The sequence below is a fragment of the Mytilus edulis genome, chromosome 6, assembly GCF_963676685.1.
Source record: "Mytilus edulis chromosome 6, xbMytEdul2.2, whole genome shotgun sequence".
Lineage (NCBI taxonomy): Eukaryota > Metazoa > Mollusca > Bivalvia > Mytilida > Mytilidae > Mytilus > Mytilus edulis.
In genome coordinates, this window is record NC_092349.1 from 45942467 (window position 1) to 45956662 (window position 14196).

The 14196-nt window shown below is 31.8% G+C and overlaps 1 protein-coding gene across 3 annotated transcripts in view; it reads right to left on the reverse strand.

Moving 5' to 3' along the window:
• LOC139527757 (septin-2-like) overlaps nucleotides 1-14196 on the reverse strand; it is a 69380-nt gene that overhangs the window by 13253 nt on the left and 41931 nt on the right. For all 3 annotated transcript variants that reach the window (XM_071323397.1, XM_071323398.1, XM_071323396.1), the window contains one exon: nucleotides 869-962. In XM_071323397.1, coding sequence (XP_071179498.1) covers nucleotides 869-962 — 94 coding nt within the window. The remainder of the gene's footprint in view (nucleotides 1-868; nucleotides 963-14196) is intronic.

Genomic DNA, 14196 nt, shown 5'->3' on the forward strand with positions numbered 1-14196 from the left:
TTTCCCCTTTGCATGTCTGTTCCATAAAATAATCCAGTGTACTTCCCTTGAGATTTAGTGCTAAGTTAGAAATATTGAAGTAATTATCCAAATTTATCTTATTGATGCTTTGTTTTTCCTCTTTTGCAAGGGATTCAGAACATTTTCATTTTGATACTTATACTGTCAAGCCTGCAATAAATGCCACCTCTTTTAAGCAAAAACCCTGTCTTGTAAGACAATTCTCATTTTGTACTGCTTTTTTCCTCAAGTTCACCACAAGTCCACCCATGCTCTGTCCCCTTCCCTTCTCTCTCTCCTTTTCTCAATCTTTTATCTATTTTCTGCATTACATTTTCCAAATTATTTTTCTCTCCTTGTGATAGTCTTTCACATTCAATAGCAAGATTTATTTGTTTGTTTGTTTGTTTGTTTTATTTCATGCATGTTCAGGACAAGTACATATTAACAAGCCAGTCAAGGTCGTTAAAAACTTCCATATATATAGGTCCTCACATTAATAAGGGTTGACAGATATAAAGGGCACAAATTTTAGACTGCCACTTGAAAATGATAGTATATTGGATAGGGACAGAAATTTAGCCTTGCAGCAGACCTGGTACCAACAAACTCTTCAAAGAGTTGTTTCAAGGGATCTTAATGTGCAGAGAGGTGGCATTCTTTCTGTAAAATTGTCAAGGAATCATATTCAATGTCGCCTTTCGGATCAAATGTGGCTGCTTATTTGTACATCCTACACAACAAAGTAGACATCCAACTTTGAATGAGTTTAACTTCCAATCAAAAGAAACTATATCTATATTACTAAGTCACCCTTTGGAATGACAATAGCCTGTCTGTCCCTAATATATGATCAGTTTATACCTACCTAACACCATCAAACTAAAATCAAATCCTCGTCTAACAGCCTTTCTGTGAACCTGTTCTGGTAAGGATGCAAAACCTATGAATTCATCTTCTTCCTACAAATACAGAATAGAATTATTAATTTCACATTAAATTTTATATAACCTTTTATTATATAGATATTAACTTTCAGATTAAAAAATCTCCAAGTGCTTTTTTGGAGATTTTTTTCCTTTCTTTTGATTTTTTGTACTTTTCTACTGGTTACACAAAAGTAATAAAATACAGGAATTTCCATTGTTAATATACAAATCATTCTGTTACATGTAATTTGCATTATCTTACATCATTGTCCCCAACCATTTACATAAATCTTTCTTTCTCTATGTTTTTAGCTTACAACAAATAATAATTACATTAAAGTATGTAAATAAATAAATTTAAGTCTCTGTTATACTGTGGATTCATTAATATTCGTTGGATACCAATTTTCGTGGATTTCGTGGGTACCGGGAAACCACGAATTTAAATATTCAACGAATTGCAAATTTTCTAAAGGAATATAGGCATACTTTGTCAAAACCACGAAATTAAACATCCACCAATATGCAAGTTTTCTTCAAACCACGAACATTGGTACCCACGAAAATAAATGAATCCACAGTAAGCCTATATAATAATTGCATTTTTACTTTTTTGTTTTTCAAATTCATGCAGCCTCTTTTCTATTCAATGCTTATTGGGATATTGCAAACATCAAATTTTCCTATTGATTGCCTCTGAGTACAGCATAAATTGCCCAAAATCAATTAATTATTAGACATGTTTGATCAACAAGAACAATGCCAACTTTCAAATTACATATCCCCATTCCTAATTTGGTATTCATTGAAATGTATGGTCAAAACAGAGTGAGCACTTAATTCTGCTTATATATACAAAATTGTTGGTATAAATCATTATTTCTATTTCTAATTTCATTTGATATTCATTAAAAACATGGTCAAAACTGACCACCTCTGCATATATATGCAAATTGTAGATATATCTTATTTCCAATTCAAATTTGGTATTCATTAAATAGTTGGTCAAACCTGACCACCTTTGCATTACATAAAAAAATCGCAAGTATTCTAACACTTTTCCAGTGAGACTTAATTCTTTTTATCTATCAAACAACTTTTTTTCCATTCCTTAATTTTCCACCAGACATCACTTTACCATTGCTGAACTACTTATCAAACAGGGCCTAAATATACTATATATGTTGTCTTGAACTTTCAACTTTTTTTTAAAATAAGTAAATCTTCATCTATCAAAGTCTTATGATTATAGAAGTTCGATTGTGAAAACAGCAATTCAGTTTTTAGAAGATACCTCCATTTCTAAGTTTTCAATTGCCATTCAATGATGAAGTGGTCAAGGCATTTCCATACAGGGAAATTGAAGGTCTTTATATATAAAATAAGAAGATTGTATGAAGACCAATGAAACAAATTTCCTTCAAAGAACAAATGATGTAGGAGTCCCCGTTTCACCACGGCCAGTTTCTCGTGCCCCTTTCTGAACATCATTATGACTAAGATATATTGTCTTTTACCCATCGGTATCTACTTGACCATCCTCATAACCTACTTATATAACAGGATGCCATATTTGCTATATTTCCTTATATATATCCAATCTTTAGTTGTACAGACTGAACCCTATTGATTTCAAATAATCTACTTTCTGTGTATATAAAATCAGTCCAAGAAGTGTATTTTTTTATTAAAATAGTGTAAAAATATATTCAAAGAAAAATATACTTATTCAAAATACATGTATGTCCAAATTTTCATTTTTCATTCATTGATAAAGTGGACAAACCTTAAACCTACCATGCATATCTAATAACAAAGTAAAAATTCATGAATAAACTAAATTAAAGGTCTCTGTCCTGATTTTCACCTGTTTTTGAAGCCTCTTTCTAGACGGCCTATAGAGATATATTATTTACTTCCCATCAGGTATCTACTTTACAGTACCTTAACTACTTATTAGTACATTTAGTATCCTTCCCCTAACTACTTATTTAACACTTTATATACAGTATGTATTATATAGATATCTCAGTAATGGACATACTTTAAATATTTTGTGACCATTTAAATTGTCCAGAGTGATGTTGAAATTTTATAATCTTTGTCTACCTTTAGAAAAGAGGAAAAGAAAATTCTGATTTCCTTCTTAATTTTTCTGATGTGTGTGTTAAAATACAAAGAACTTTTATAATACATTTGTATGTTAAGTTTGCCAAGAATAGTGAGACAGGAAAACAAAAAAGTGCCTCATCTTTCAGCAAACACAATAAAATCTTTGTATAATGCACCATCACTTTTGTACATGTACCTGATGATGGGAGTTTGAAACAACCTTGACTGGCTATACAGTCCTCACACAGTCCGCACTGGCTTGCACCTTTTTGGGCATTTGATAATTTAGTTTTACCATAAGATAATTGTATTATTTGAGTGCTTTTGTACCTTCATTTATCACAACATTTTAAAATTATAGTGGACCCTATCAGAATGTTATGCATTCTGGGTAATATGATGTTCTTTTCATTTTGGGTTTCCAAGTACAGTCCTTTAAATTCTGAAACATCAAATTCCCAATACCATTTAATGATGTACATGTATGTTTATTATGGGGGAACTAATTATAGACCCTTATTTTACAATAAAATCAATTTCTTGTGAAAAATATTGTTGGACATAGGATCTTTATATCATGGAAGTGATAGCTAAGACAATTACAAATGCTAGTGAGTTTAACGTGCCACAAAAAATACCCTACAGCCTGACAATTAAATGTGGTCCCAACGTTAATGACGGAGTATAATATATACAGCTTTTATTATCATGTAATGGACTGTCCATTAAGACATGGGACATAGAACTTATTGTGTAGGGGACATGCTTTATCTAGTTTTATGTTGTAATGGACAACAATTAATACACGAAATACCAACACATTTACGACAGATGAAGTGTATGTAACATAATTTACATGTCGCCATGATGTAATTCATGACATCTAACAATGTAACTGGTTTCCTGTCAAAGGCCCAGTATTCAACACAAATTCAGCATGTTTTACTCTCTTATTTGTTTTTTATCAGCTTTACAGCACTGATAATGAAAATTTATTAGGAAATGCATGAATTTTGATGGCCAATATGAAATACATAAAACAATATTTGGTGTTTGTAGTACATTGTAGTATGCTTGAAAGCTGCCACAAGTTTATCTAAAATAAATTCAAAGTCATTTTAATTTTTCTTATAGTTAACACTTACACAGATCTAAGCAGACCTGGGTAATTATTTTTAGTACTATAATAAGTATGCTAACTGCATTGGGACCCTTTATACATCTGATTTGTTACAAGTTTGTAACTGGCTTTTAATGGTTGAGGCATAAGGAAAAGTATTTGACTTTAAAATTTGAAGGATTTGACAGTTGTAATTCAAGAGTTATGACCCTTGCTTGCTGTGTTAACTGGAATTACTAGCACCGTGATGTAGGTGAATTATAAGCTCACTAGATCACACCTAATTGAAAATTAACAAAAGTTTCCCTGACAGCTCTCTTGACCAATATTTTCGTCTAATTTAAAACATTAAGACTCTGCCAAAAATGTTGAAACACAATATCCATATACAAATGAACATTTTTTTAAAAAGAAAAAAAAGTAAAGTGATTATATACAACTGTACGAAAAGACAAGGTCTAAAAATCTTTCTATTACAAACAATTCTTTTTTTAAATATCCAAGTTAATTATTCCTTTAATTTTTGTTTATTCAAAGAGCATGCCATATAATAACTGATGTAATTATCAAAATTATCATGTCTTCATCAAACCTTAATCAACATTATGTTAAAATCTGATAATTCAATATTAATCAGGATTTCAAATTTTACAACTTAAATCATTTAAAATCTTGACATACTTCCTTTGTTATTATACAACAAAATCTGACAGTAGATTGTGTATAGTACATTATCAACTTAAGAAATCAGAAGTTTTTTATACCCTGAGGAATTTGTCCTTTTGTGGTGAGTGTGTTACATGTGAGGATATTTGTAATAATTTAATCACCTTTTATGTAAATATTATTCTTGATTGCAATCTGAAATGTTTAGTTGTTACACAATGTAAATGCAACTTTTTTTATTGAAAACTTTTGGAATATGCACTTTATGGGGGAGAGCAAGATCAGTGTTAAAATGACAGAAAAAAATAGATAGTGTGGAAAAACATAACAAAATAAAGCATGATTTATGAAATTAGCACTCTTTTGTCTCTTTCTTCATAAGTGTGAAGCACATTATTACAGTGACGTCCATTATCACTGTACTAGTATACATATTTATTAAGGGGCCAGCTGAAGGATGCCTATGGGTGCAGAAGTTTCTTGCTACATTGAAGACTCATTATGTGGCCTTCGGCTGTTGTCTGCTCTATGGTCGCGTTGCTGTCGCTTTGACACATTCCCCATTTCCTTTCTCATTTTTAGACTTAGATAATAAAATTATAGAATGATTGAATTACATTCTGACTAAACAATTTCTTTATTTCAATTTCAGGAATTTCCATGCATGAGGATAAAAGCAGTTATCAGCTTTCATGATCAATTTTTTTTTATTTGAAAAATTTCTTATAGCCAATTTATCATGATAAAAATCCTTGGTAAACTTTTAGTGTACATGTAATATCATATGGTCAGTTTAGAACAAGCAATATAAAAAAGATCATGTGTATGATTGCCAATGATACAACTATCCACAAAATACCAAAATGAAACAGACATTAACAACAATAGGTCACCGTACAGCCTTCAACAATGAGCAAAGCCCATACCGCATAGTCAGCTATAAAAGGCCCCAATAAGACAATGTAAAACAATTCAAACGAGAAAAACATATTGATTAAAAAATATCAGAGACCATCAACTGCAGCAGCAGCAATTATTTGGTGAACTGAAGTATATAATCATATTATAATGCTTAGCAAAAAAAAAGATAAAAAGCAAAAGAACAGTGCTTTAATTGCTTTTATTGCTGTTCTTCATCTGAATATCACCATCAGAGGCCTTTAACGGAGCAAACAAACTCTCAGTACATCACTGCAAGTTTAAGCATTTTTTTAGCAGAATTCATTTCTAAAGACTATAGAATACATAAATAAAAATATATTAGATTATCCATCATAAAAAATCTGATTATTAAAAATTGGTATAACTAAACCAATTGGCCAAAGTAGTTACATTATCCTAGCTACTAACTTGAGGGTACCCAAATTGCACCTATTTGGACATTTTTTTTTTTATTTATGCTTCGTACAAAAGTTTTTATTCTGTGTTTATTTTGTAGAGGTTTCATTATTTACTATATTGTTTCACCAATTTAATTTTGCATCCATATGGAATCATAGAAAAACTGGTCTGAACTGACCTCCAACCATCAATGATTCTGTAATGATGAGTACCCAAATTGCAGCTGGACATGCTTAAATTCACATCGTCGAAAGTCAAATATTTTTTTACACAGTTATTATTTAATTTCTTCAAATATTTTGAACAATTGGATATTAGTATACATGCTTACTCTTCATTTTTAAAGAAATGGATAGTGACGTTTCCATACATATTGCTTTTTCAGTAAACTCTTCATCTGTTGATAAATACTGTGAACATTTTGTATATATATAAATATGTTTACCTATGTTGAAAGGCGTGCAAAGTATCAAATCATAAAAATACATATTGTTTAGTCTCTAGGAAGATTTCCGCTGCTACTTTTGCTAAATAGGTGCAATTTGGGTACTCAGTGCAATTTGGGTACCATACATCACATGATGTTATAGTCAAATCCCCATTTGATTAGAAAATATCTATGTTGTAACTTGTAAGTTAAAACAGCTATTTCAACAGATGCTACCACAACAAAAAATAATGACAACATCTTTTAACAGTTTACCTTTTTTGGCCTAGATTTGTAGGCAATATTGTGACAATTAAGCTTACAGATTTGTATGCAAATACTACCTGTATTAAAATAAAGAGACTAACACATAAACTTTTGAAAGCAAGATGTCAAGGTCATTCTTAAAACAATTTCCAGGATATAATCAAAACTTTAAATTGATTGAAGGATATATTATTGATAATACACACTACACATCTAAAACATAAGCTCTTATATCATGAGTCACTCAATATATATATGAAGATGTGGTATGAGTGTCAATGAGACAACTCTCCATCCAAGTCACACTAAACCATTATAGGTCAAAGTATGGTCTTCAACAGGGATCTTTGGCTCACGACGAACTGCAAGCTATCAAGAGCCCAAAAATATTACTAGTGTAAATCCGTTCAAGCAAGAAATAAAGGTTGTAGTGAATAAAGCGTTATTTAATAACTCAATTGTAGCTGAACATAAATTTAAGAAAAGAAGAATACAATGCCTCAAATGTTACTGAGCTATATATGTTGCAACGAAAAAAATCGTTTTATAGTTGTCGAAAGTCAGTGACATAATGGTTGATTTTAGGGGAAACAACATGAATACAACAATATAAACAAATGTTGATGAGAATTGAATAATATAGTTAGTACCTAAAGGTATATTGTACTAGTAGTAGTTGTACAAAATGTGTTGAAGAAAACTACAATGAAAAATGTTACGAAATGACCTGTTACATCATTTACAATCCATTATTCTTGACACCCATTTTTTTTCAAGCCAATGGAGCATGAAATGTTCATCATTGTAAATCATGTTCTACAAATGTTATTGGTTTTGGCCTATTTTCTTAAGGTGGTACCTAACACTACAGGGAGATAACTCTGTAATATCAGCTAAACGTTTTATTCACATTGTGTTGTTAAGGGAATATTAAAGCTTCTCATTGATCAAAACTAGTCTTTGTCAAACTGCTATGTAACCAGTGTAATTTTTCTGATAAAATGGTTGGTTCAAATTTTTTGAAATTTTGAAATTTTTGTCAAAAGGTTAAAGTAAATTTAATACTTTGTCAAAATTTTATGAAAATTATATATAAATGAGCCAAATTTAATTTTAGTCAAGGTGTTGGGTACCACCTTAAAAAGGCAATGATGAAATGTTAATTATTGCATACATATGTTAGCAAAATATAGAGTTTACACAACACTTTATCAAACTGAGTGAAAAGAGGGATGAAATGTTGTCAACATATATTTGTTTCGCCTAAGAAAAGTTCCACTGGAAACTATTTTATAAACAATATCATAACATATTTGTTCCTCTTGGAACAGGTATATTATACCATCTTTTCCAGAATATTGTTTTCTATTCAGAACTTATAATCATGAAGGAAGTTCTATTTATTGACAGTGCTATAATTTCCTTACCTTATTTCAATACATGTACATGTATTATGTATCTGTGACCAATTTTGTCATAAGAAACATTTTTTGGTAAGTTATGTCATAGCTATCATGACTTATTATTTGCAAGTTTATAACTTACCAACTATGTAAATTTGATGAAAGCCAAATGTAGAATTACAGACTTACCAAAAAGCGCTGCGATAAAGAATGAATTCCCATTTCAATATAAAACTTTTTTAGTGGTTATTCATCCCCCATGTTGACCATCTAAAGAAGTGATGTGTTTTCCCAGAATGACCCCTAGGGACACCCATAATTACCTAATGATGACAGATTAATGGTGAAAAACACATTGCAGATCACTAGTCACTAAACTCATATAAAGCTGGTTATTTATTTCAAAAAGCCTTTAGGCAATAAAAATGTTAAAATATATGTTTTAAAGCTAAAAGGAATTTTAAGAATTTCTTAAAAACTAAAAATTTGAGTTAGATTTTGAAGATATACACAAAAGGAATGAAGATCCAATGAAAAAATCAAAGGGTTAATTCACACAGAAAATTTAAAGTTGACAGAGCAATAATAAACCCCAATAGAAACTAGGTTGTCACTATAGTTCTCTTGAAGAGTAGGTAAAGCAGTTAAAATTTAACAAGTGGCACCTGAGAAACATGAACCTATATTAGGGACGACATCAAAAGATCGATGTAGGATAAAAAACTTAAATCGAATAGTTTGGGGGTGGGGGGTCAACATTGCTGCAAGTTTTGTTAATCTAAAATCAATTTTTCATATATCCATATAGGTAAATCAATTTTTACCAAATTAAGTTAAGAAGGGGGTAGGGGGGTCAGCGAAAAAACTATGTGAATTAAGTTTTTTATCCTACATAGAACTTTTGATGTCATCCCTTACACGTACTGTAATGACCCGTTAATTATTTGTATTCTGTGATCATGGTGTTCTATAAGGAAATGTGAAGGAGGTTGTGACTTAACACTGCAAAAGAATTGGGAATTTTATTCACATAAAATTTTAGGACTAACATCAATTCAATGTAATTCTGTGACATAATGTTACAAATTATTTCTAAAAGAGTCACAGATTTGTAAAAAGGTTTCTCTGCAAAATTTCTAAAGGTCTTAGATCTGGAAACTACATGTATCAATTTTGTAGTAAAACCTTAAATAATTTATAGTAAATATAGTAAGATACTAAAACAATTGTAAGTTGAAGAGGACAGACAATTACATATGCATTGAAATAAATCCAAACAATTAACGTTTAAGGTTTACAAAGTTTTACACGCAGATGAAGTACAAATGACCTTGTATAATTTTACAGTCACATGTGCATTCCCAGACATTTTCAATAATTCAAATTCTCTAATTGACAACAAAAATAGCAGTAAATATTCTGCATAAAAGGATTATCCCTCCCTAAGGAATGTGCAGGGGCAAACGCTTAGGCGAGCTATAAAATGGTATTTATAAACATGTGAGTTGCTTAGAAACCAAAGGAGGTTTAGTACATCAGGAAAACAAAAATAGACGTGCTAAACAGCAATGACTGTGGTGTTGACTCAATATGTGTAAATAAAATCTTTTGTTTGTAAGGGGTCCTTATAATTAATTCCCCATCTTTATTCTTAACATGTATTTACAAACAGTCAAAAAAGAATACATTCTGTACCATTTGATATATGCAAATGACAATAATTCAAAAAGAGATGCAGTTGATTAAAACTCATAAGTCAGAGATCAACTGACAACACCATAGCAAAAAATAAAAAATAAATGAAATGACAAAAATTCACATATGGAACCTTAACATTGAGCAACAGAAACCCCTACAACAACTGGGCTCAACTCAGGTTCTCTGGAAGGGTAAGCAGATTCTGCTCCACATGTTTCACCAGTCATATTGCTCAGTACAATTTCTGAGAAAAGTCAGTGTTGTCATAACTAATGGAAAAGAATAAAATTTGGTATGTCTGACTTTGATACCATAAAAGTCTGCTGTCAAACTTGTTTCTCCCATTAATGTGACAACTAAAGACAACTTTGTGGTTGTGTGTTAACTATATGTCAATCCCTGCTAATCTATGGTGTCAATAACATATTTTTTGGCAAATGACACAATTATTATAGTCATTTATTTTATCTGTTAAATTTATTGGGAATTATAGTCTTCAAAAGAATACTATAATTGTCAAGATACATTAGTTCCTACTAAATAATGTACGAACTAGATTCATTATTATTTGTTGGATACCAATTTTTATGGATTTTGTTGGAACAAGGGAACCAAGAAATTAAATATTAAATGAATTGCAAATTTTCTAAAGGAATATGTATACAGACTATGTCAAAACCACGAAATTAAATATCCATGAATATGCAAGTTTTCCTCAAACCACGAAAATTTGTACCCACGAAAATAAATGAATCCACATGTACAGTAATCAACAATCAGCTATAATATCTGTTCCCAGGGGCGTAGCTACCCGGAGGCACGACAGCACGTGCATCCACGTCGTTTTCACAAAAACAAAAAAAAAACAAAAGCAGAAGAGAGAGAGATGAGTTGGTCAATCGGAATCGGAGACTTTTGGTGTCTTTTCCGTCTATCCCAGATATTAGTTTCACAACCTAGTTACATGTGTTGATGAAGCTGTTCATTCAGAAAAAGATCGTAGCTCCAAAGTTGCGTGCACATTGATTCGGCATGCCAAAAAAGAAATGGCAAAATAAAAATTTATAAATTGAATGTTAAAGGAAACAACTATGTTGTCACTTTTTTTAATTGATGAAATATCATTAAATAACGACATTTGGTTTCAAAATAATTGGTTTTTTTTTTTGAGATTATGACAAAATCGGAAGGTTACTTGTATCTTTTACAAGATTTTTACTTTTGAATTTGTAATACTCAGTCTAAGATATGTAGTTTTGGAGCACATTTTACAGTGTACAGTTCATCAGTTTGGAATGAGATATACCAATCGGCATTAGAATTATCAGATCCCTTCGATATCGTTGAAAATATGCCGAGGCGATGTGGTTGACAGACTACCGGAGCCAATCACCCTGCAACCACGCCAAAACAGTAGTGGAAAGTCTCATTATTTTTTGCGTTCATAGACCATATGATAAGGCAACTGGAGACGGTGGGGTCGCGTCAAGTTATCAGAAAATCGCTTCTTTGTGCTGTATCTGCTTCATCGTGTTGTAGGAAATATCACAAACGAAAAAATCTCAATATTGTCTGAAACATACGAAACTAACCTAGCATGTAATTTTGACGAATTCAATTTGGAGGTCGCTCGATGCCGGACACGTACGCTGGTTTATAACATCTCGCGAGTGCTACCATGCCATGATGGCCCTGAGATCTATCAGTCACGGTACTACGTATGTAATTGAAAACAAATGTACGATCAACAATGAACAACGAAAGTTACATAGCATTACTGCATATTCATCGGAATTTCAGTGTGAATGTTGACAAAGTAATAGAGAAGTTTGTTTCTGCCCAGACCCGAAGAGCAGATTTTGGACAATTTTGAGTAAATTCTGTATCACAAATATGTGTTGTTTATGTATTACTATATTCAGAAGATTTATTAATAGTTTTACATTCATAAATTTTTATCTACATATAGCTCCTCTTTTAACCGTCCTATGACCGAAAACCGAAAAAAAAAGAATTTGCTGCATAATAGGGTCCCAAAAATTTTTCGCCTCGCTACGCTCGGCCGCGGTAGTTGCTTCCACATCGTTTCTTTTTAGCTACGCCCCTGGTTCCTTCTAGTGATCACATACTGAATGAAACACCACAAAAACAAATGTTTTGCAAATAAATGCAATAGAAGTATGGAAGAATGTAGAGAGAAAGGATAAACACACAAGAAGAGAACTAAGAAGGGAGAGTGGCAGAATATATAGAACTAGAGGCTCTAAAGAACCTGTGTCGCTCACCTTGGTCTATGTGAATATTAAACAATGGACACAGATGGATTCATGACAAAATAGTGTTTTGGTGATGGTGATGTGTTTGTAGATCTTATTTTACTAAACATTCTTGCTGCTTACAACTATCTCTATCTATAACAGTACTTTCTGTGGAAAATGTTATTGAAAATCTGAAAATTTTAAGAAAATTGTTAAAAATTGACTATGAAGGACAATAACTCCTTAGGGGGTCAATTGACTATTTTGGTCATAGTGACTTATTTTTAGTTCTTACTTTGCTGTTCATTATTGCTGTTAACAGTTTATCTCTATCTATAATAATATTCAAGATAATAACCAAAAACAGCAAAATTTCCTTAAAATTACCATTTCAGGGGCAGTAACCCAACAACGGAATGTCCAATTCATTTGAAAATTTCAGGGCAGATAGATCTTGACCTGATAAACAATTGTATTCTGTCAGATTTGCTCTTAATGCTTTGGTTTTTGAGTTATAAGCCAAAAACTGCATTTTACCCCTATGTTCTATTTTTAGCCATGGCGGCCATCTAGGATGGTTGGCCGGGTCACCGGACACATTTTTTAAACAAGATACCCCAATGATGATTTTGGCCAAGTTTGGTGTAATTTGGCCAAGTAGTTTCAGAGGAGAAGATGTAAAAGATTACTAAGATTTACGAAAAATGGTTAAAAATTGACTATTAAGGGCAATAACTCTTAAAGGGGTCAACTGACCATTTCGGTCATGTTGACTTATTTGTAAATCTTTTTTTGCTGAACATTATTGCTGTTTACAGTTTATCTCTATCTATAATAATATTCAAGATAATAACCAAAAACAGCAAAATTTCATTAAAATTACTTATTCTGGGGCAGCAACCCAAAACCGGGTTGTCCAATTCATCTGAAAATTTCAGGGCAGGTAGATCTTGACCTGATAAACAAATTTACCTCATGTCAGATCTACTCTAAATGCTTTGGTTTTTGAGTTATAAGCCAAAAACTGCATTTTACCCAAGGTTCTAATTTTAGCCATGGCGGCCATCTTGATTGGATGGCTGGGTCACTGGACACATTTTTCAAACTACATACCCCAAAGATGGTTGTGGCCAAGTTTGGATTGATTTGGCCAAGTAGTTTCAGAGGAGAAGATTTTTGTAAAAGATTACTAAGATTTACGAAAAAATGGTTAAAAATTGACTATAAAGGGCAATAACTCCTAAAGGGGTCAACTGACCATTTCGGTCATGTTGACTTATTTGTAAATATTACTTTGCTGAACATTATTGCTGTTTACAGTTTATCTCTATCTATAATAATATTCAAGATAATAACCAAAAACAGCAAAATTTCCTTAAAATTACTAATTCAGGGGCAGCAACCCAACAACAGGTTATCCGATTTATCTGAAAATTTCAGGGCAGATAGATCTTGATCTGTTCCACAAGTTTTCCCGTTGTCAGATTTGCTCTAAATGCTTTGGTTTTTGAGTTATAAGCCAAAAACTGCATTTTACTCAAGGTTCTAATTTTAGCCATGGCGGCCATCTTGATTGGATGGCTGGGTCACTGGACACATTTTTCAAACTACATACCCCAAAGATGGTTGTGGCCAAGTTTGGATTGATTTGGCCAAGTAGTTTCAGAGGAGAAGATTTTTGTAAAAGATTACTAAGATTTACGAAAAAATGGTTAAAAATTGACTATAAAGGGCAATAACTCCTAAAGGGGTCAACTGACCATTTCGGTCATGTTGACTTATTTGTAAATATTACTTTGCTGAACATTATTGCTGTTTACAGTTTATCTCTATCTATAATAATATTCAAGATAATAACCAAAAACAGCAAAATTTCCTTAAAATTACTAAATCAGGGGCAGCAACCCAACAACAGGTTATCCGATTTATCTGAAAATTTCAGGGCAGATAGATCTTGATCTGTTACACAAGTTTA